At 39.0% G+C, this 20,480-nt stretch overlaps 3 protein-coding genes across 4 annotated transcripts in view; 2 read left to right on the forward strand and 1 right to left on the reverse strand.

Moving 5' to 3' along the window:
- The window catches only part of GluRIB (Glutamate receptor IB), a 502,734-nt gene extending 495,730 nt beyond the window's left edge, over positions 1-7,004 (reverse strand). For both annotated transcript variants that reach the window (XM_065236157.1, XM_065236156.1), the window contains exon 1: positions 5,145-7,004. In XM_065236157.1, the coding sequence (XP_065092229.1) occupies positions 5,145-5,352 (208 nt within the window). In that variant the 5' untranslated portion in view covers positions 5,353-7,004. The remainder of the gene's footprint in view (positions 1-5,144) is intronic.
- A 1,654-nt stretch (positions 7,005-8,658) lies between these two features.
- LOC135713030 (uncharacterized) lies at positions 8,659-9,489 on the forward strand. The gene is made up of 3 exons (XM_065236107.1): positions 8,659-8,917; positions 8,977-9,389; positions 9,469-9,489. Exons 1-3 carry the CDS (start codon positions 8,659-8,661, stop codon positions 9,487-9,489), a joined length of 693 nt encoding a protein of 230 aa, XP_065092179.1.
- A 1,942-nt stretch (positions 9,490-11,431) lies between these two features.
- Positions 11,432-20,480, forward strand: part of LOC135713031 (uncharacterized) — a 31,542-nt gene continuing 22,493 nt past the window's right edge. The window contains exon 1 of the mRNA XM_065236108.1: positions 11,432-11,442. Within this exon, the coding sequence (XP_065092180.1) occupies positions 11,432-11,442 (11 nt within the window). The remainder of the gene's footprint in view (positions 11,443-20,480) is intronic.

Consider the following 20,480-nt stretch of genomic DNA (forward strand, 5'->3'; position numbering starts at 1 on the left):
AACTCTACTGAATCGATTGGTGGGGTTCTAGGATCATTTTAATAATGTGACCACTTTATCGGTCAATCCAGATAATCCGGGGAACCAGGGTATGGCCATTATATTCCAAAATATTTATTCCAAGTTAAATACGCATTACAATTTGTATAATGTGTCTACTTTATCGGTCAATCCAGATTATCCGGAGAACCAGGATATAGCCACTTTACCCCAAAATTTAAATTCTTTATTAAATTCACTTTGATCTTATGATTCTGAACAAACAGAGAAAAAATCGCAAGGTTCTAGGACAATTTTTATGATGTGGCCACTTTATCGGTCAATCGAGATTATCCGGAGAACCAGAATATGGCCACCATATCCCAAAATATAGTTTCCATGTTAAATACGCTTTGATCTCTTGATTCTGAAAAAAATAGAAAAAAATCACAAGGTGCTAGGACATTTTTTTATAATGTGGCCACTTTATCGGTCGTTCAAGATCCTCATTTAGGCCAGAAGAGTTTCCCTGAGGGCGTATATGATATCTTTACCCCATATATACATAGCACTATCAATTTCCAGTCATATACGTTAAGTAAAGTGTAAAATTATGTCGATAGATAGTGGCATTTCCTACTTTACCGGGAGCTCGGATTGATCCCGGCCCTCTATCTCAGTACGCAAAAGTCTCCAGCCAATTATACCACCACCAATCGATTCAGCAGAGTTATTCCTTTGAGAATATGTACAACATGTTGACTGAAACCATTTGACGGCCGAGATAATCAATTTAGTCGTGGTTTTGTCGATGTTTGCCCAATGTGCAATGTATGCCAATAACTTCTCGGAATATTTGAAGGGTTTTTTTTTTATATAAATGCGTTTATTTTTTCAGCCTCATTTGCCGTAGCTTTGCGGAGCCGATATTCATTGTTTAGTTTACAAAATTTCTTAAAGCTAACGTTAGTAAAGCGGGGGACGATTACTCGCGGCTATCTCGAGGTTAGGGGTAACAAATTGTAGCAAATGGATGGCAGGGTAGGGATTCCCGAACAAAGTAGAATAACAACCCGATATCACCTAGATAACAAGTCTTGCTATCCCAGATATCATTTTGTTTTCAGTTGTTATCGCATAACTTATATAGTTATCAGCCTTGATCAATTTTGTTATCAGTTGTTATCATGAAAAATTCAATATATATTTATCAACGATGCAAGGTTAGTTCAAAACTTTAAATATTATTCGTATTGAAACAACACAAAATAGTGCTTCTAATCCCTAATCATATTTCAGCTATCAGCGTAAGGTTTTGATATCAAAATGATAACATGTTTTGAAATTTATGGAATAAATGTGTATGGCTTCCAGAATTTGTTATCATGATATTATCAATGATAACAAAATCAGTTATTTTTGTGATATCCAACGAGCAATTTTTTGTTATCGTTCTTGTTATGTTGGCTGTTTATTCAACCATAATGATAACATATTCAGTTATCAAAAAGTGATAACCGGGTAATAGAACTTGTTATCAATTTGATATTTTACTTTGCTCGGGTTGAGAACACAAGGTTTGGAGAGCAATGTGCTCTTGATCTCGATCTAAGCGACCAACTGTATTGGGATATTGGGAGTGATTTTTTAGACAAAACGAGTGTAGATCATCTGATCATCCCTTGACCTTAAATCACAAGCCGCTAAGACAGCAGCACAAAATGAGTTGGTGGAAGCGGCTTGTGTCCATCTAAACTCATAGAATTAAGATTGGACTTAGAGCAGTGGTTCCCAACCTTTGCACTTCCGCTACCCCCTATGTGAACAATTGGGTGTTCCGTGGCCCCCTGAAAAGTACATTATATATATTACGCTGAGATGAATAAAAACTATTCATTTGAGTTATTATTCGTTTTATTTCAAAATACTATGTCAACAACAGCCAACAACTAGTTCAGTGCGATTGTTGTAGACATCAAATCAAGTTACGATGCTACGTTTGTGATCATGCCAATCTCATATCTTCGTCAACGTTCAATCTGTTTCTTGCCATGGTTTTAATGTGGAGAAGAGTGGAAAATCTGCTCTCGTACGTACACTGAACGAAAACACCAGCCGTTTACTGAATGATTTTTGCCTCACCCAAGCCCCATGCTTATTATCAGATGATTTTAAGAAGATCATCATTCAATTCATCTTTTGACAGAATCAAGGCAAAACGTATGAACATTATTAAAAATTAGCGTTATAATCATACTTACAAAAATCAAAACAGAACCATATGTGAATGATTCGCATACAACAACTTTTCAACTCATCAGTCTTGTAATGAAAGAAAATCAGATCGAATTCAAATGATGTCCATATCTATGTAGTTGGCTTACATAATTGAGGTATTTTCTTTTCAGAAATATTATTGAAAAAATTATTGGGTAAAAATGGTGTTGCGGGTACGAGAAGAATTAATCACTTATCGATTGCAACGGAAAAATTATCAATTTTCTGCTTTTGAGTATACATGAGTCTTCTTTCAGTTCAAAAATAATTGGGTCTTGTATTTGATGACATCAATGATTTGGTACGTTTCTATGGTCAATTCAAAAGGGTTAAAAAGATGTCCTTCTTTATAATTAATACTTTTATATGTGAAATAGAGACTTTGTAGTTAGAATGTGCTCAAAACTAGAGATTATGAAAGTGGTTTTTAAGTTGTTAAAATATGTGTTTTCTTTCCACGTACTATCCACGAAGTCAGCTATATTTTCCGATTTTAAGAAGCTACTAAATTTCTCTTTTGTCACAAATGAAAACAAACTCGCGCAGTCACGGTTTTGTTTGTCTGCCGCCATTTGCTAACTGATAGAGCTGGATGAATAGCAGAAAAATGATGATAAACTTGAAATAGAATGATTTTCATAAAGGGGCTATGATGAAATATATTCATTTTGGTTCACGATGAAAAACGAACTTTTATGTGCTTATTAATATGTGACAGATTATCGGACGAAATGTTTGAAAAGTAAACAAAAATCATTTATTGTTGATCATAAAGTCATTCGACGTGTTTTTCATTCAATCTCAAGAATAATTAGTTTTGCTTCACGCTGAATGAGATTTCATTCAACGGTCGGTGGATGTTTTGGTTCAGTGTACGTACGAAGATGCAAATGGGACAAGGATCTTCAATGTCTGCTAGAATACTTTGGGATACGACATGGCACGCCAGAACCACTGGTTCAAATCTTTTTCACGGAACAAAGCACGAGATGAGGAATCATTTCTCAGGTCCAAACATTCATCCTGTGTTTCATCAAGACTTCCACATCCATTGAGAAAGACTACATCAGCATCTTCTTGTATCATCTCAGGGAAATACAGCTTACATTGATAATCCTGTGAGTGAAAATGAGCAATTATTTCTGATTAAAGATCCGAATTTAGCTTGGTCGCTCTTTTGTCAGGCCAATACTAACCTTTTGGGGCCAGTTTTGCTTGAATGCTTGAAGATCGTGTTGGAAGTGAATTAGATGGGTTTGCTAGCCCTCTGAAATGAACTAGCCATCGGCTAAAAATCTCGTTGATAAAGTATTTAGGAAAAGTTTACTGGCCCCGTAGTTTCAAGTCCAGTGAATTTTGATGCACACAAATTTATTGAACAAGCAAGACGCTCATGCCAACCTTCCACACTAAAATTAGCAATACAGTCATTTTTCCCTTGAACTTCCAAGAACATTTTGATTTTTGCCTTCAATTCAAAAGCACGGCTTAGAACATTGCCTTTGGACAACCAACGTACCACAGTGTAGAAAAGAATAACCACGTGATCGGAATTAATTTGCTTGTAGAGTTCTTTGAATAAACGAGTGTTCATAGCTCCAGATTTTACACAGTTCACAATTTTGATGACAGAATCAAGTATTTTTAACATTAGTTCCGGCATAGTCTTTCTCTTGCTGACAAGGGCATATCGAACACCTGTGGCGTATGGAGCAAGCTCTATAATCTCTTTCTGAAATCTTTATTTGTTACCAAGCATTGCTAGAGGGCCATCGGTATTAACTCTATTTACATTTTCCCACTGTAAGTCAACTGATTCAAAAAATGTTTTGAAATTAGCCATGATATTGTCACTTTTGGCATATTTTTTAGACCGAACAAACCAAGACCCTCGCGGCCCCCCTAAATAGACTTCGCGGCCCCCCCTGTCGGCCGCGGACCACCGGTTGGGAAACCCTGACTTAGAGCAAGGTTAATGGAAGTAGTCACCCAAGTAAGCCAGAAATAGTGGAAGTAGCCACCTAAGTTACATACTATAAGTTGGAGTAACGTAATTTTGACTGAATATAACACCAACCACAATTATTCACTAACAAATGTGTTACTATGGCAAGCGATTTAAATAAATAAAAATATTTAAACATTACAGATGTCTGCCAACAATACAAACAAAAGGATGTGGAACCTGGACAGAATTGACTCAAGATACCGTTTTTTTTTTAAGGTGACAACGACTTTGAGCTGCAAATAGTGACATTTAGGTGACCAGCTTGAAAAAAGCAACCAATATACTAAAAAGTGAAATGATACCAGCCCTGCTATTACGGAAAAATAATGCTCATATGAATATACGATTATCGTCCCATGTAACACATACCACACAAAGCTTTCCCATTCCAAAAGCGTAAATATGCGTATTAACATTGAATGGCAAATTATGGAAATTACCCTAATGCCATACAACTGTGCAGCTCGGCTCCGTTAATTATGTAACATTCAAACTAATCAGAAGAAATCGCCATGTGATTTCCGCTACATTGCTCTAAAGCCCAGCCACTGCTATATCTAACTCCCCCTCCCCCCTTATCCTGCACAACCCTGCTTGTTGCGGCCAAGAAGCAAACCACATTTCGCATGCTGATTGTGGCTCCGATTTCACCACGCCCCAGCCTACTTTTCCCAATAACAATTACTCCGCTTCGCTTCCACCTGCTGGGCTAACGCGCTTTCCCTTTCCCAACGGAAAATCCAAATTTTTCACCGTGCCGAATAAACCGAATCCCACGTCGTGCGCTCAACTGTGGCATATTATAAGTTATTACAAATGCTGCTTCCGATTCTCCGAGAAAGTATGTAGTAGTAGCAGCAGAAGGAGGAGGAGGACTTACCCAGTGGAATTTTCTCCGTCTGCGGCGACGTTTGAGCGTTCGCTGTTGTCCGGGTAGTCGCGAGCATCAGCAGCAGCAACAGAAGCGACGCCACCGGGTTCTGCCAACGCCTTCGCCGCCATCGACCGGGATGATGGTGGCTCTGGTAGTGGCACGGTTGACGAGCTTTGCTCGTCTTTGTTGTCGACGTCGTCGTGATTAATTCCATAATTGTCGGGATGTTTTTTTTCTTTTCGTTTGAGTACACCTTTTTTGGGGGAAGAGGGGGTGAGGGCGGAAATGTCCTAGCCGGGTGGAAATTTCACGCGAGCGATTAACTTGTGTGATGGGTGCGCGCAAGCGTTTTCCGCTTTTGCGGGGGGTGGTTGGCAATTTTCCTCACGATTTATGATAATATTTTAAGACGTTCTTTTTTTTAAATTTATTTCGGGGGAGCTTGAGAGTTTGTCGACAAAAAATCACTCTTTTTCCCGGGACAAAGTGAGGGTAATTTTTCTCCTCCCGGTTGCTTACACTGTGAGATGTGGTATTTGCGGTTAAAATTTTTATGAAAAATCACTCGAATTAATCTTCTTTTGAATTGGGGGAAAAACGGACACAATTGACGATCACTTATACACTAGGGATAGCACTAACACGTTACACGACGAAATTTTACTTGGACGAAGAAAGCACATTCACATTTGATCAGACAGTGATGGGGCAAGGGGTGAAGGATTTCCTTTACGAGTCTCTATTTACGACCATTACTCATTTCGCTGACTTGTGTTCCTGTTATCAGCTGGTTACGAGCGAGGCATGCGTTCGAGCGGTGCCGTTGCTTGTGTTTATCCACCAAAGCCACCCACCCGAGTGTGGGTGGAAAATCCTGGAATCAGAACTGACTTTTATTCTTTTATCAGCGCAATAAATTGCGCCATTTTCGCGATAAATTGCCCCTGAGATGACATATTGATTTGAATATCAATAACATTCGGGATCGCAATCCATACAACACTCTCACATCAACCCGCAGCTGTCGGATTCTTGCTTATCTCTCTCTTCATCCGCCTCGTTGTCAGACGGACGGCTGCTTCCCGATACCGTATCGAATTGACTTGCACCAAAACCAATCGACTGCTGCCAAACGAGCAAGACGAAAACACTTCTTCTCTTCACATCGAGCGCACTTCGCACACACACGGTTCTCTTCTTCCGCAGCTGCGACCGCTGCCACCGCCCCACCCAAATCCGTGGTTCCTGCGAACGACCGACCGACGAATCGAACCCGAAAACCTTTCACTTGAACTGTCACCGCGGAGCAGGCTGACAATAAATCAAACTCTGCGTCAGCTCTTTGACTCGATTGAATTGGATTTTAAATTTTAATTCGATGCCATCACTCGCGAAACATGCCAGGACCTCGCCTCCCGGAAGCCTTGCATCACTTAACAGAACACATCGATTCCGCACCGATTTCATTCAACGACGACTCCACGGTACAACTTTTGCCGAATCGACTTTTCAAAGTTTAATTTTCCATCAGCAGTTCGCTGCTGCTGCCTCAAGGGGTGGTGGGGATCAGACCCGCTGCATCCGTAACGAAAACAACCAATCTCTTCATCATCATCATCATCGTCGTCGTCAGCCAAACAACCGCAAGCCAAACTTTTGCCACTGCCGCTGCTGCTGCTGTTTGTCCTGCTGACCTACCGAAATGTCCTTTTTTTCGTCGATAAATTCTTCTCCCGCCGCACACACGAACGTAACGCACGACCCAAGGGCGCACTATGCCAGGCCAAACTCACTATGCTAGGAAAACTGTATGTATGTCCAGTAAGCACTCGATTCACCTTGGAGTCAAGTCAAGTCACGCGGCCGTCACCGATGACGTCTGGTCTAGTACTAAAATCTGCATCCCTACCAGGTCGCGGAGACTCCACCAAGACGGCGGCCGCATCCAGCATCCAACCTTCGCGAGGAAAGCGCCCAGCTGGCAACAACAACACCGCCCTGCCGAAATCCCTTTCTCTCTCGAGAGAGAGAGACAGAGAGCGGCCAAGGATCCGAAGGATGCTGCGTGTAGAGATTCTCCCTGTTGGGCTCTCAGTGCATCCCCGTCGCTCACCAGCTCATTTATTCTCGCCTTATCTGCTCCAAAACATGCACCAACAACCACCCACTCCTCGCCAGAGGATTCACCACCCACCCAATCCGGAAATGAATGATGTGCCGTTTAGTTTGATGTCTGCAAATTATGGGCTGCCAGCCGAGCAGTTAGCTTACTCTCTTTCTCTCTCAGCGTACAATCGGCGTTGAGCACTCTCCTGCTGATGCTGAATGCTGTCAGATGGAGTCGGTGAATAACCACACCTGATGCCCCCTCCATCTCTCACAACCACCCCTCGCTGGGAGGAAATTCAATCGAATCCAATATTATCATACGGGGGAACGAAAAGTGAAGGAAGGTAAAAGCGAAATATGATTATGTTCTCGCAAATGCATTCAACCCTTTTCTCAGCTCATTCGCATTACAGCTCGATCCCCCCCCCCCCCTCTCCAGAGAGAACCCGACTACTCCGCGTCAATTGCTGGGTACGGTCTGGCACCTGTCGTATTTGCTTATCGATGATGGTAAGCCACTACTGTATTCCTCCCATTCGTGCGTTACCTAGCCGGGATGTTCAACACCAGCACCCAAATCGGTGGAATACCTACTGTAGATATTGACAGAGGAAGCCGAACCTCCTCACACCGGACAAAGAAAAGTCTGCAGAAAAGAAAGATGTAATTCGATATTGACTTACTGCGTGCGTGAGTGTCAGCTTTACCCGAGTAGACGAGGATATCAAATCATTGGAAGGGCAAGTGAGCCAGTTTTGGCCCTTGGTCCAGTAATTGGCCTTAGTGGATAAATCATTAAAATTATGCGATGCTACACAAATATAGATCTCTGAATGATTATAATTTCAAAGAGCAATACATACTTGTGCTGTAGGCAAAAGTTGTTATGTTTTACAATTCAAATTGAAGCGATGGAACTTGTTTGAAGTAATGACTCCATCATATGAGACAATTCGTTAACCATATGGCTAAAAGTCAGTCACTTTGATTTAGTGTGTAACAATGGAAATATGGAGCAAATAATTTGATTTATCATGTAATTGTTGAGTAAATTATTCAAGTTTTAAACTTGAAAGCAAAAGAAGTCGATATTTCGCTTTATTTTATACTTTTTAACTACGGTCAAAAACTGGACCATCAGATCATAGCGTGCGCTAATTGGCACTAGTGTGATAGCGAGCCTTTGACAGCATTTATTGTTGGTTTTGCTAATAGTTCTTCGGTTCGGAATTTCTACTTCAATTTGGATTGGATCGTATTTCAAGGTAAGGAGAAACATTGTTTCATAACTTGACCAGTGTAGGAATATGATTTCTTTTTTAGTGAAATGGGAAAGACGGCTTAAAAACCCAGGAGTGAAAGGTGCGTAGAAGAGTCAATACAGCTTTGCATCCAATGAATAAAAGATGGAATGTCCCGCCACACAGCATGTAAAAAGTATGGTGTTCCGGTATCAACAATCCGGCTTAGGATGAGCGGCAAGTGGAAGAATCAAATCACTCGGGGACCACGATCGGTACTGACGGATTCAGAAGAGAAGAAAAACATTCAGTGGTTAACCATCATGCAGGAAAGGGGGTTTCCGGTCTCACAAGCAACTTTAAAATTCAAAGTGAATGAATTCATTGTGCAAGACCCTCGGAAAACACCTTTCAAGGATGGTCAACCAGGTAAGCAGCAGGTCAGCCTGGGTAATGAGCTACAAAGTGACATCAAATTATGGTCTTAGGGCGAAAATGGTTCAAATCGTTCATGCGCAGAAATCCTGGGTTTTCTTTGCGCACACCAGAATCTATAACAACTGCCAGTGCCCGTGTAAGTGAAGGTAACATCCGAGGATGGTTTAGCATGACAAAGGATTGGATAGAGAAGAACGATGTCTCAGAGATACTGCTAGATGCTTCTAGGGTATGGAACGGTGATGAGACGTCGTTTTACCTCCACCCAAAAACGAGAGAAGTGATCGCTCGAAAAGGATCTAGAAACGTTTACGAAGTGGAGCAGGCTGCAGGAAAACAAAATTTTACTGTAATGTTCTCCTTTAGCGCGGCAGGTGCAGTTGTGACTCCGCAGGTAATTTTACCTGGACAGCGAGTACGCAAAGAGGTCGCTGAAGGATTTCCTCCTGACTGGCTTATTTGGGTTAGCAAACGTGGTTGGATGACTGCTCATAACTTTGCCGAGTACATAAGAAAAGACTTTCATCCTTTTCTTGTTAAAGAAAATGTACAGTTCCCAGTGATATTTTTTGTGGACGGTCACATTTTCCATAAGGCCCTGGAAGTGCTGGATTTATGCCAATCGTTGGGTATTATATTAATTGCATTGTATCCAAATACTACCCACATTACGCAACCGTGCGATGTTGCCGTTTTTAAGCCACTTAAAGATAAATGGAGGCAGGTTGTGAAGGAATGGTGGTTGGCACACTATGGTGAAATGTTCACGTTGCCACATTTTGGCAAAGCGTTGGCTAAGGCTGTAGAAGATGGAATCAAGCCACAGAGCATTATTAACGGCTTCCGCGTTTGTAGGTTGCATCCTTTCAATCCGGACAAAGTAGATTACTCGAAATGCTTAGCTCAAAAGGTAAATGTTCCAGCTATAGTGGAAGTAGCAGAGACCATCGATACAGCTGCTCATGATGTCGATATAGATACTACCTGTCTCGATTATTGCCACGGCCTTATGGATGCAACAGAGCCAAATCCACCAACGCTGGACAATCTGGATCTGCCAAGAGTGCTACAAGCTATTTCTCCGCAATCAACATCACCATCATCGTCCAAGCATTTCACCGTTCCTGTAGAAGACATCATTCAAGCAGTTGACATGATTGGTTGTCAAACAATGCAAAAGATACAAGCCGATGTATCTAATCTTACTCGAGAGGAACGTATCATTCGATTATTTTTTCTCAAGTTCGTACAACCGTATATTAATGCAACCAGCAACTTCACGCCAGAAAAAAGCTTCGGATTGGTAGATCGTTCAGCAAGAAACGAAATAACAGGACAGTCGCAGGATTACTATTGTGTTTCTCATACCAAAATAACGGCGATAGAGAATGAGATATGTGAAACTACTCACAATGACGGTAATAACATTTAAATTTGAAAATTATTAATTTATTATAAAACATTGTTTACTTAAATTTTCACTTGATTTTAATCCTATAGACTCTGGTGGATTCAAACTTGATTGAAGCAGGATCAATAATTTTTGAATGCGTATTAGCTGACAATATAAGTCTGCCACAGGCTCAGCATGGACCAACAGAAACCGTGGTCACTGAAAGTCAAAACTTGCTCAACAATGATTTTGTTGAAGAAGTCGAGAGTGGTAATACTTTAAATTCAATAATTTTGTATTCAAAACTAATATGAAATCTACTTAATATATCCAAGGAAATAGCGTCCAAGAGCAGTTTAACGATACAGGCGATAACAATCATACCGAGACTCTATCATCAACAACCAGAACCAACAATCAAATTGATACATCAAATGGCATAAAAGAGGAACTTATCTGTCAATCGATTGGTAATCAAAATCTATTTATACAGATTGTGAAACCTCATCTGTTTTCTTTATAGATAAAACAAGCAGGATAGAACAACTTTAGGAAAGGCATTTTTTACAAGATGTCAGTAACAGTCCGGCATCGAAACAGATAAGCTTATCTGATGTTTTACTACTACCGCCTATCCCACGTCGTAGTGGGAAGCATCGATGTTACACAAAAAAGTTTCATCCTGTACTAAAAGCCAGAGAACGCCTGGAAGAAATCCGTAAGAAGGAAGATGATAAATTGAAAATTGAAGCAGAAAAGAAAATCAAAGCTCAACAGCGAGAATTAGCTAAAATCGAGCGGGAAAATTTAAAACGAGTGAAGGCTGAAGAAACGCAAGAGGGAAGAAAATTATAAGAAAAAAGGAGTAAAAAACCAAGGCTGACTTAAAATATTAATTTGTCAGCTATTATATTAAACACATATACCATACTCGTTACAAATAACAATTAAATTGCTTTATCCATGCTAAGCTAAGTTTTATCAATAAATTATTAGTTATTAAATACAGAATCTTTAATCATTGTTTATCTAATAAATTAACTTATAGAATAACATATCCCTTCTTCCATTCAATGAATCTAGAATTTCTCAGTTAGGTTGGGAGTTACAAAATGGTTTCAAAGTGAGTTCATGGTCGTTGGTATCAATATAAATTTGATTATTGCTGGGGTCGTTCTACAAATACAATTCTACGCACGAATTGTAGCTCCCACACACAGATTATTCGCAGTGAAGTCATTACCAAATTCTCATCGGGTTTTTCTATGTAAAACATAAGGTCTGTAAGGTTTTGTATTTCTGAATGTGAAAAATTGATGACCAACAATGTTACCGCTGCTGCTGTTGCAAAAGAAGGTTTTACAATAAGAGAATATTGATATATGTTAAATCATATATATTCTTTTCTGTGACTCACGCATGTGCCAAGAATAAAATAGTTGAATAAAATGGAAATGACATCTCCTCTCATTCCCATCATAGGTATTCCACTAGAGAGGCCCACATTCATGAATTTGTTGACAGTTCCAAACGATTTCCGCTTGGCGAAGACTGACATAGCACGGACAAGACATCATTTCGGTTTGGCTCGTCGCAGTGAAACGTGGTGTTTGATTCTCCGGCACTCCATCCACGTAAAAAGTGACGGCACGTGTGCGAATTTGGGAGCGAAATTGCCGGATCACCCGCCGCTAAAAGACCACTCCGATCAGTGAAGTGAACGGCGCGAGTGCAAGTCAAAGCATTTTGGGAAACCGTCGTCCTTGTTAGACCAACGCAGGACCAACCACAGCACCATCGGATACGTCACGTCCGTCGCTGACGCAGGAAGACGGTTTTTCTAACCAGCAGGAATAGCCAGTCTTGTAAGCGGTCACGGTAGTCGACACATTTTCTGTGATAATCGACTGTCTTTGCCTCCGACACTTACAAAACAAGCTATCATAGTACAGTACCAAACTCAAATGTCATATAACATGCTCTGTCATACGACACTGTCGCCGAATACCGTCACGAATGTATGTATTTTAGTTTTTCTCATAATAAGAGCTGCTGATGTTGTGCTTGGGTGAATTCTGAAAATAGCAAGCAATGATGTCCTAGGAATAACATTTCTGATCATAAATGGTTTAATTTACACCAAATTGAGGAATTAGAACCAAATCACACATGTCACATGATAGTTATTTGAAAATTTTCTTTTTCCTCGAATGTTATTCTACCGGTTGTGTTGTGTGAGAGAGACGACGGTAGAGCATGAGTGTACGATTTCAAACAGACTGTCGCGCACGACAAAGAAGCAAGTGTCGTAAAAAACGTCAACTGTTTCAACCCCTGGGAATAGCCAGCACGTTACGCCCACAGCAACCGCCAGAGCAGGTGTCGATCAGCCGGATCCACTGATAACCCATAAATCACTCTCTCACTAAGCGCGTTGACCATCCGATGACCTTCAACAGACACGTGGCAACATCCGCCCACCAGTACGATCGGAAGATTGACCCGAGGAGGCAAAGCACATAGTTGTATCGAATCGACATAGAAACTCGGTCACAAGCAGACAGCAAATATCCGGCGTTAGAGGAAGTAAGACAGACCATTAGTCGGCCAAAAGCAACCGGTCAAAAGCATCCGGAAAGAAGCCTTCACGGTGAAGGCTTCTTTTCTTCCACTGTAGCTTTGCCATTTTCTTGGACGTGCACGGTGCTGGTTGAACGGATCGAGTACATTGGTCACTGATAAAATCAAGACGAATACGGTGCCGGATCGGCCATTGGTCCACCGACGAGGGTATAGTTGCACACATCTCGTCAGCAGTAGTGATCCGTCGAACACGGAGGAACAGGAGATCCGCTTCTCATAGCACATTGGCTGGAGCGGTCCACCGAAAACAGATAAAGGTTCGGCCTCATGCGAGTGGAGCAGATGTCAAGGCTAAGTGGCCTTCAGTGCACAGTGGTACAGAATGCAGATTTAGGTGGAATGATATGTTTTGAGCCTGAAATTGAAACTTTAGACTAAAAGTCTCTTTTACAAACTTGTTCCTTATAGTTAGGCCCTCATTTTTATGACAATAAATTCTAGGGTGGTTCCTATTATCATTAAAATCAAAAATCTAACTTTTTTGTTTGAATAAATTAAGGTATACATTCTTGGGCAAAGTTATAGTTGAGCTAATTTTAGGCAACTTTGTTCAGAAAAACTTTTTTGTATCTCTTAAATTGGCCGATTTAGAGCTATTTTCTTGAATTGAGTTAGGGTGGCTCTTGAAAAAAACAGGTTTTTTGCTCTATTTTTCTTATTTCGAATTTCTCAGCAAAGGTGTCTTCAGATAACTTTTAGATCTTAAGAAGGCGCAAATTTTTGCTGCACAAAGCTTGTCAATATGTTTCGCCGATCAAGAGTTATTGACGTTTGTATACTAAAAATATACACTTTTCAAATGTTAATATCTCTTGTTGGGGCAAACAATAAAAAAGTTTTTTTGCAGCATTTGAAAGGGCGTATGTTATTCTCAATAATATGAAAAAATTGGAGACATGTTACTTTTTAAACTCGTATAAAATTGAATTGAATTTATTCATATTTTTTACTATATTTGAGTATATCTTTTTTATTAGAAGAGATACAGGCAACAAATTCCGCTATAAAACATTTGTCTTAAAGAGTTTTAAAATTCTCTAGAAGAAAACATTCATGAGAATTTTCAAATAAAAAAGTTATTGCTAAAAAACTATTTTTTTCAGGAACACCATAAGTCAACTCCGAAAAATTACTCTAAAATGAAAACGTTAAGAGATAGAAAAAAAAAAATTTCAACGAAGTTGCTTGCAAGTAACTTATCTACAACTTTGTTCGACAACACATGTTTATATTTTGTAGAACAAAAAAGTTAGTTTTAAAAATTCCCTAATTTGAGGACCACCCTGACGTTTGCAAACACCAAAAGAAGGGAATTTTTAAGAACAAAAACTTCTTTGAAGATACTAAATGTCCAAATATTGAAACAAATGTACTAGCACATTTTATATAAATTTGTCATTAGAGTGGTCCTATGAAATCCATCTTTTGCCAATAACTTTTTTATTTGAAATTTATCATGAAAGTCATCTTCTAAAGACTTTTAAAACTCTTTAAGACAAATGTTTTATAGCGGAATTTGTTGCCTGTATCTCTTCTAATAAAAAAGATATACTCAAATATAGTAAAAAATATGAATAAATTCAATTCAATTTTATACGAGTATAAAAAATAAAATACCTCCAATTTTTTCATATTATTGAGATGTTATTCTTATACGCCCTTTCTAATGCTGCAAAAAAACTTTTTTTTTTGTTTGCCCCAACAAGAGATATTAACATTTGAAAAGTGCATATTTTTAGTATAAAAACGTCAATAACTCTTGATCGACGAAAGATATTGACAAGTTTTGTGTGGCAAAAATTTGCGCCTTCTTAAGATCTAAAAGTTATCTGAAGACACCTTTGCTGAGAAATTCGAAATAAGAAGAATAGAGCAAAAAAACTGTTTTTTTAAGAGTCACCCTAACACAATTCAAGAAAATAGCTCTAAATCGGCCAATTTAAGAGATACAAAAAAGTTTTTCTGAACAAAGTTGCTTGAAATTAGCTCAGCTATAACTTTGTCGAAGAATATATACCTTAATTTATTCAAACAAAAAAGTTAGATTTTTGATTTTAATGATAATAGGAACCACCCTAGAATTTATTGTCATAAAAATGAGGGCCTAACTATAAGGAACAACTTTGTATAAGAGACTTTTAGTCTAAAGTTTCAATTTCAGGCTCAAAACATATCATTCCACCTAAATCTGCATTCTGGACCACTGTGCAGTGACGAAGCGACTTCATCGAGGCTATCTATCCCCAAGCAGGTCAACGTGGAGTAAGCAACGGCGACAGGCAGCGGTTTGAGTTAGTGCTCTGATTTTAAGGAATTGAAGATAGTTCTAAGCGCTTAGTAGGGCTATAGGCAGTGCGCAGCATGTATGGGCGAATGATTAAATGGATATCATCATGCTATGAAAATTCGATGCCTAGTGCTTTATTTGGTTTTGGGAAGAGTTTTCAAATAGACATATATTTTTTTATTTTGCCATTAGGATGACCCTGTCCATGTTGAGGTGATCCAAAAAAATTGTTTTTTTTTTTCAAAAATTACTTTTTTTTTAATTCATAACCACTTTCTAAGATTTTAATATAAAAATATATTACAAAAATTATAAAATTTTGTTTTGTTTTTAATGGTTTTCATGGTTTGCACACAGAGGGCGCAATATGTTTTGTATTTTCCTTTAACATTTAAGCATTTTTATAAAACATATCAAATAATCAGCGATGTATTTTTTCGTTTTGGAGTTATAATTTTTTTTGAAGTTGTGAAGTTTTGAGTTTTCACTCAATACTCCATTGCGAATAGACTACCATGCGTCTTCATTGATTTAAAGTGACTTTAACATGGTCACGACGCATGGTAGTCTAGTCGCCATGGAGAACTGAGCGAAAACCCAAAACGTGATAACTTCAAAAAAATATAACTCTAAAACGAAAAAAAAATACATCGCTGATTTTTTGATATGTTGTATAAAAATTCTTAAATTTTCAAGGAAAATACAAAACATATTGCGCCCTCTGTGTGCAAACCATGAGAACCATGAAAAATAAATACAATCAATGTTTTTCAAAACGCAATCCCAATTTTTAATATCATTATATTTTTTCTAAAATGTATTGATAGTAACCTTTCATTTGACCTTTGAAATCGGCGCAGTGGTTCAAAAGTTATGAATAAAAAAAAAGTAGTTGTTGAAAAAAAAAATCGAAAAAAAAAATGTTTTTTTGGACCGCTTTATCGTGGAAATGGTCACTCTAATGACAAAATAAATTGAAATAAGATTTGCTGGAAACTTTGAAAATATTCTTTGCTATGGGCAATCATTCATATTATTTGCAAAAATTCGGCCATTTTGGATCTTGCAATTATTTTCAAAATGACGTCTTTGACTATTACCATAAATTATAGCACGAAAGCGTCACTTCTGATCGAAATGACGTCTGAGACAAAGTTGTAAAGAAAAATGGCAAAAATTGAACGGTATTTTTTAAAGTAATGTTGATTAGAAATTCCTATACTTGTGAAAAAATCACATATCTCAAAAAATACATCTTAATTTTTTATAAATTTTCTTTTTAGAAAACGCAGGTAAAATGCAAACTTTTGAATTATCTGAAACCATGGATTCTTACAAATTTTGAACTTTTTGCTGCACGACCAATGAAATCAACCCAAATTTGAGTGAAGTTTACTCAAGTGCAGGAAATTAGCGGTACTAAGGGCATCCCACTCTAAACTATAGCTCTAGTATAAATTAAGTATTTCCAAGTATCTGATGTTAACGGCGCCAGTGGTGTAGTGGTAAGCGTGATTGCCCCTCACCCCAGCAGGCCTGGGTTCAATCCCAGTCGGCGCCGCCGGGATGTTCTGAGGCATAACATCTCTGATCACGCCTTCCTTCGGATGGGAAGTAAAGCCGTTGGTCCTCGGTTCATGAGTTGATGGGTCGATAGGTAGGGTCCAGGTGCGGGAGCTGCCTTTCTGGCACGTCGGTAGCATTGGTGCTCAGCACGGAAAACAAGATCGACAGAAAAAACAAACCAAAGGAAAAAAAAAAAAGTATCTGATAAGTATTCTTAAGTATTTTGAAGCATTTTTGAGTATTTTATGTTTTGGATCTTTTAAATCGTTATGATCAGTTACTAATGTAATTGTTTGTTGTTGAATATTCCGTTCCGTTCAATCACCTACTATTAATGCTAGTTTCAATCTGTTTTAAAATTAAGGAAGTAGTGTAATCATGTGTATGGGTAATTATTTTAATTCTACTTATGAAATAGTTCGAGTGTACCCCATTAGCCATAAATACGTTAAGCATACGGACGTTAGGCATACGGACGTTAGGCATAATGGACGTTAGGCATAAATTCATAAGGCATAATGGACGTTAGGCATAATATACGTTAGGCATAAAATACCTTGCTGCTGTGCAACTCTAGAAACCTGTTTCGAGCATGGTAAACAATGCTTTAATTAGGCTAAGCGTTGAAAAAAGATGAAACAAGTTATACAAACATAGTTTATTTAATAAGCACAGTTTGGAATCCATTATTTATCATATAATAAGTGACCGCGATAGCGGTTAAGTAATCTGGCAATGAAAACTCGGCATAGTTTTGAACTAAATCTTGAATTCAATCGCATCTAGAAATAAAAAAATCACACATTTGTTAATATATTCTTACACACATATTGCAATTGTGAAAGAAGAAAAGGTTTTCCTCAAAGAACAGCTCATGAAATGAAAAATGGTGAATTCTGTGATTTTTCATTCCATAGCAAAAAAATACATACCTGCTGCTTCCAGGATTTCCTGCCATACTTTTCTATACAACGATTCTGTTTTTGTTGTCATCAGAATGAAAACTAGCGGAACCGTCTGCTGATGTGCGGGAGCGATACTTCCATGAACAGTGACGAGTTGCCGAAACAAACAAGGAACTGTGGCAAACGTACCATCTGTAATCCAATACTTTACCTGTCCAAGACGTCGCAAGTTTTTATGAGTTCCAAAAATTAAGGCTCTTTAATTATTGTCACCGAAGTCAGCAATCAATAGACGGTTCCCATTATCATCCTTCTGGAATTCATCGGGTAGATTATGCCTAACGTCCATTATGCCTAACGTCCTTTATGCCCAACGTCCATTATGCCTATCGTACATTGGTAAAATGTAAAATGGAAGAAATGCGCTGATTCCGTGTCCGTTTCCAAAGTGCGGGCGCTGATGGGCTCCATCAAGAGGAAGGTTTGAGATTTCGTTCGAACTGGGGAAATGTAACCATCGAATGCTGTAACTTTGAAGTTTTAATACAAGTACTGTAAAGCAACCATTAATGGAGTTTTAAGACTTATTGAATCATGAATTACAGGTCTTTTTGTGAGTACCAATTTACTTTCAGTCAGCCTTTATCAGATCGAATTAAGCTATTGAATTCATGATACTTTAATATCAAAACAAATTTTTTCACTTGATTTGTTTTCCGTCGATCTTGCTTTCCGAACTGAGTCCCAATAACACCGACGCCACCGACGCAGCTCCCACACCTGGACCCTACCAATCGACCCATCAACTCATGAACCGGGGACCACCGGCTTTACTTCCCTTTCGAAGGAACGCGTGATCAGAGATGTTATGCCTCACGCCTACCACTACATCACCGGCGCGTATCAAAATAATGCCAAAGTATCTTTTGATAGCAGAATAAGCGTAATATATTACTCTGGTTTTGCTATTCTGCTCTACACGGGTATCCAGTGTCTAGTCTGCTGGATGATGATGGCAGATGGAAAATGAAGTGGATGATTTGAATGGAAAATTATGAGCTTTTTCTGCTCGCATTTGGCGGACGAAAGACAGGTAGGTGATGATTGATGGGGGTTAAAGGTTATCTGCGGAGATAGCTTGCCCCATGATTCGTGGTATTGGATCAATTTGGGTTTTTGGCGAGAAGATGATTGGACACCGTTGAAAGGTGCACAGGTAGGTGAACTTGTCAGAATTTACAGATGCCCTTGGATGCATGCATCACCTGTTGAAATCGATTACTTCTGAATGACACTGATGAAGACTGCACATTGTAGTCGAAATACGTATCTGTCATGGATACCAACATTAATTAAGTGGAATTAACACACGTCTTTTGCCGATGACATGTGCTTACCTCTCAAAATCTCTTAACTTTCTCATAAGCACTTAATTTTAGAGCACAGAAAATTTGTTGCACTTTAATAGCAAACACATTTTTCATGATTCTTGAAACTGAATGCATTGTATTTTGTAAAAATGCGCTAAAAAGAAGCTCTTCGAATTTGCCCTTTTAGCTTGTCATCCTTGACACACATTACCTTAGAGAGGCACTGAGTGTGACCCGCACTCTACGTAGACACTAGCAATATGGCCCACCGTATGCCTCACTTATATAAAAGTGTAAGAACTATTTTTTTTTCCTTTTGGTTTGTTTTTTTTCCGTCGATCTTGTTTTCCGTGCTGAGCACCAATGCTACCGACGTGCCAGGAAGGCAGCTCCCACACCTGGACCCTACCTATCGACCCATCAACTCATGAACCGGGGACCAACGGCTTTACTTCCCATCCGAAGGAAGGCGTGATCAGAGATGTTATGCCTCAGAACATCCCGGCGGCGCCGACTGGGATTGAACCCAGGCCTGCTGGGGTGAGAGGTAATCACGCTTACCACTACACCACCGGCGCCGTTAAGTGTAAGAACTATGAAAACCCTATGAATTTACAAGTTGCATTAGTGTTCGTGAGATTCTGATTGGATAACTCGCTGTTTGATACATCAACCCTAGACGCTTTCTTAAAGCTCGAGCAAATAGTCAAAACGTCATAACTGTTTTTCTAAGCTATTACTTCAAAAATATGTCAAAACGGTTTAGAGACAAAAGGTCGAAAGGACAAACGCGAATGAAAAAAAAACCAAAAGACATAAGGTCAAAAGCGACAAAAGGTCGAAAGGACCAAGTGGTTGGTCACTCCGTACAGCGTACCAAGATCAGATTTGGGCACACATGGACACGCTTATTGACACAGTTTGGCACCCATAGTAAGAAACATTCATGATCTTTGAAGCTACTGGCAACACTGTACTTTCTCTGCGCCTGCTCAGTTCATATGCTAAATCATTGTTGTTGACAAATCAATGTTATTACATTTTGAAACACAACGTAGAATTTTCGCTTCGTTCCTCAAAACCAAGTTGGATTCCACACTAGGATCCCCAACAGTGCACAGACATAGGCATTAGCCGGTCCGAATAGTAATTCATTCCACGCCATACAAACCAAAATCAGGGTAATCGCTAATGATCAAAATCGCAAATCCCACATTCCACAAAGCACCAGATATGATATGAAAAAATGCCAAAATTATGTTCGTTTCATTATAGCTTTGTGTGGCAGATGAGAAATGGTCAAGTAAGGAATAAGGAAGATAAACGCCTCGTCACAACTAGCTACTCTGTCTTGTTTTGGATATACTAGTTTTAGTTTAGTTTCGCCGAC

The sequence above is a fragment of the Ochlerotatus camptorhynchus genome, unplaced genomic scaffold (genome assembly GCF_037179485.1).
Source record: "Ochlerotatus camptorhynchus isolate MF236.1 unplaced genomic scaffold, CSIRO-AGI_Acam_v1.1 ptg000530l, whole genome shotgun sequence".
NCBI classification, from domain to species: domain Eukaryota; kingdom Metazoa; phylum Arthropoda; class Insecta; order Diptera; family Culicidae; genus Ochlerotatus; species Ochlerotatus camptorhynchus.

Coding starts and splice junctions, on each gene's coding strand:
- LOC135713030 (XM_065236107.1), top strand. CDS start 8,659: ATGTCCCGCCACACAGCATGTAAAAAGTATGGTGTTCCGGTATCAACA. Junction 8,918..8,976: donor TTTCAAGGATGGTCAACCAG/GTAAGCAGCAGG, acceptor TTATGGTCTTAG/GGCGAAAATGGTTCAAATCG. Junction 9,390..9,468: donor CTCCTGACTGGCTTATTTGG/GTTAGCAAACGT, acceptor TTCTTGTTAAAG/AAAATGTACAGTTCCCAGTG.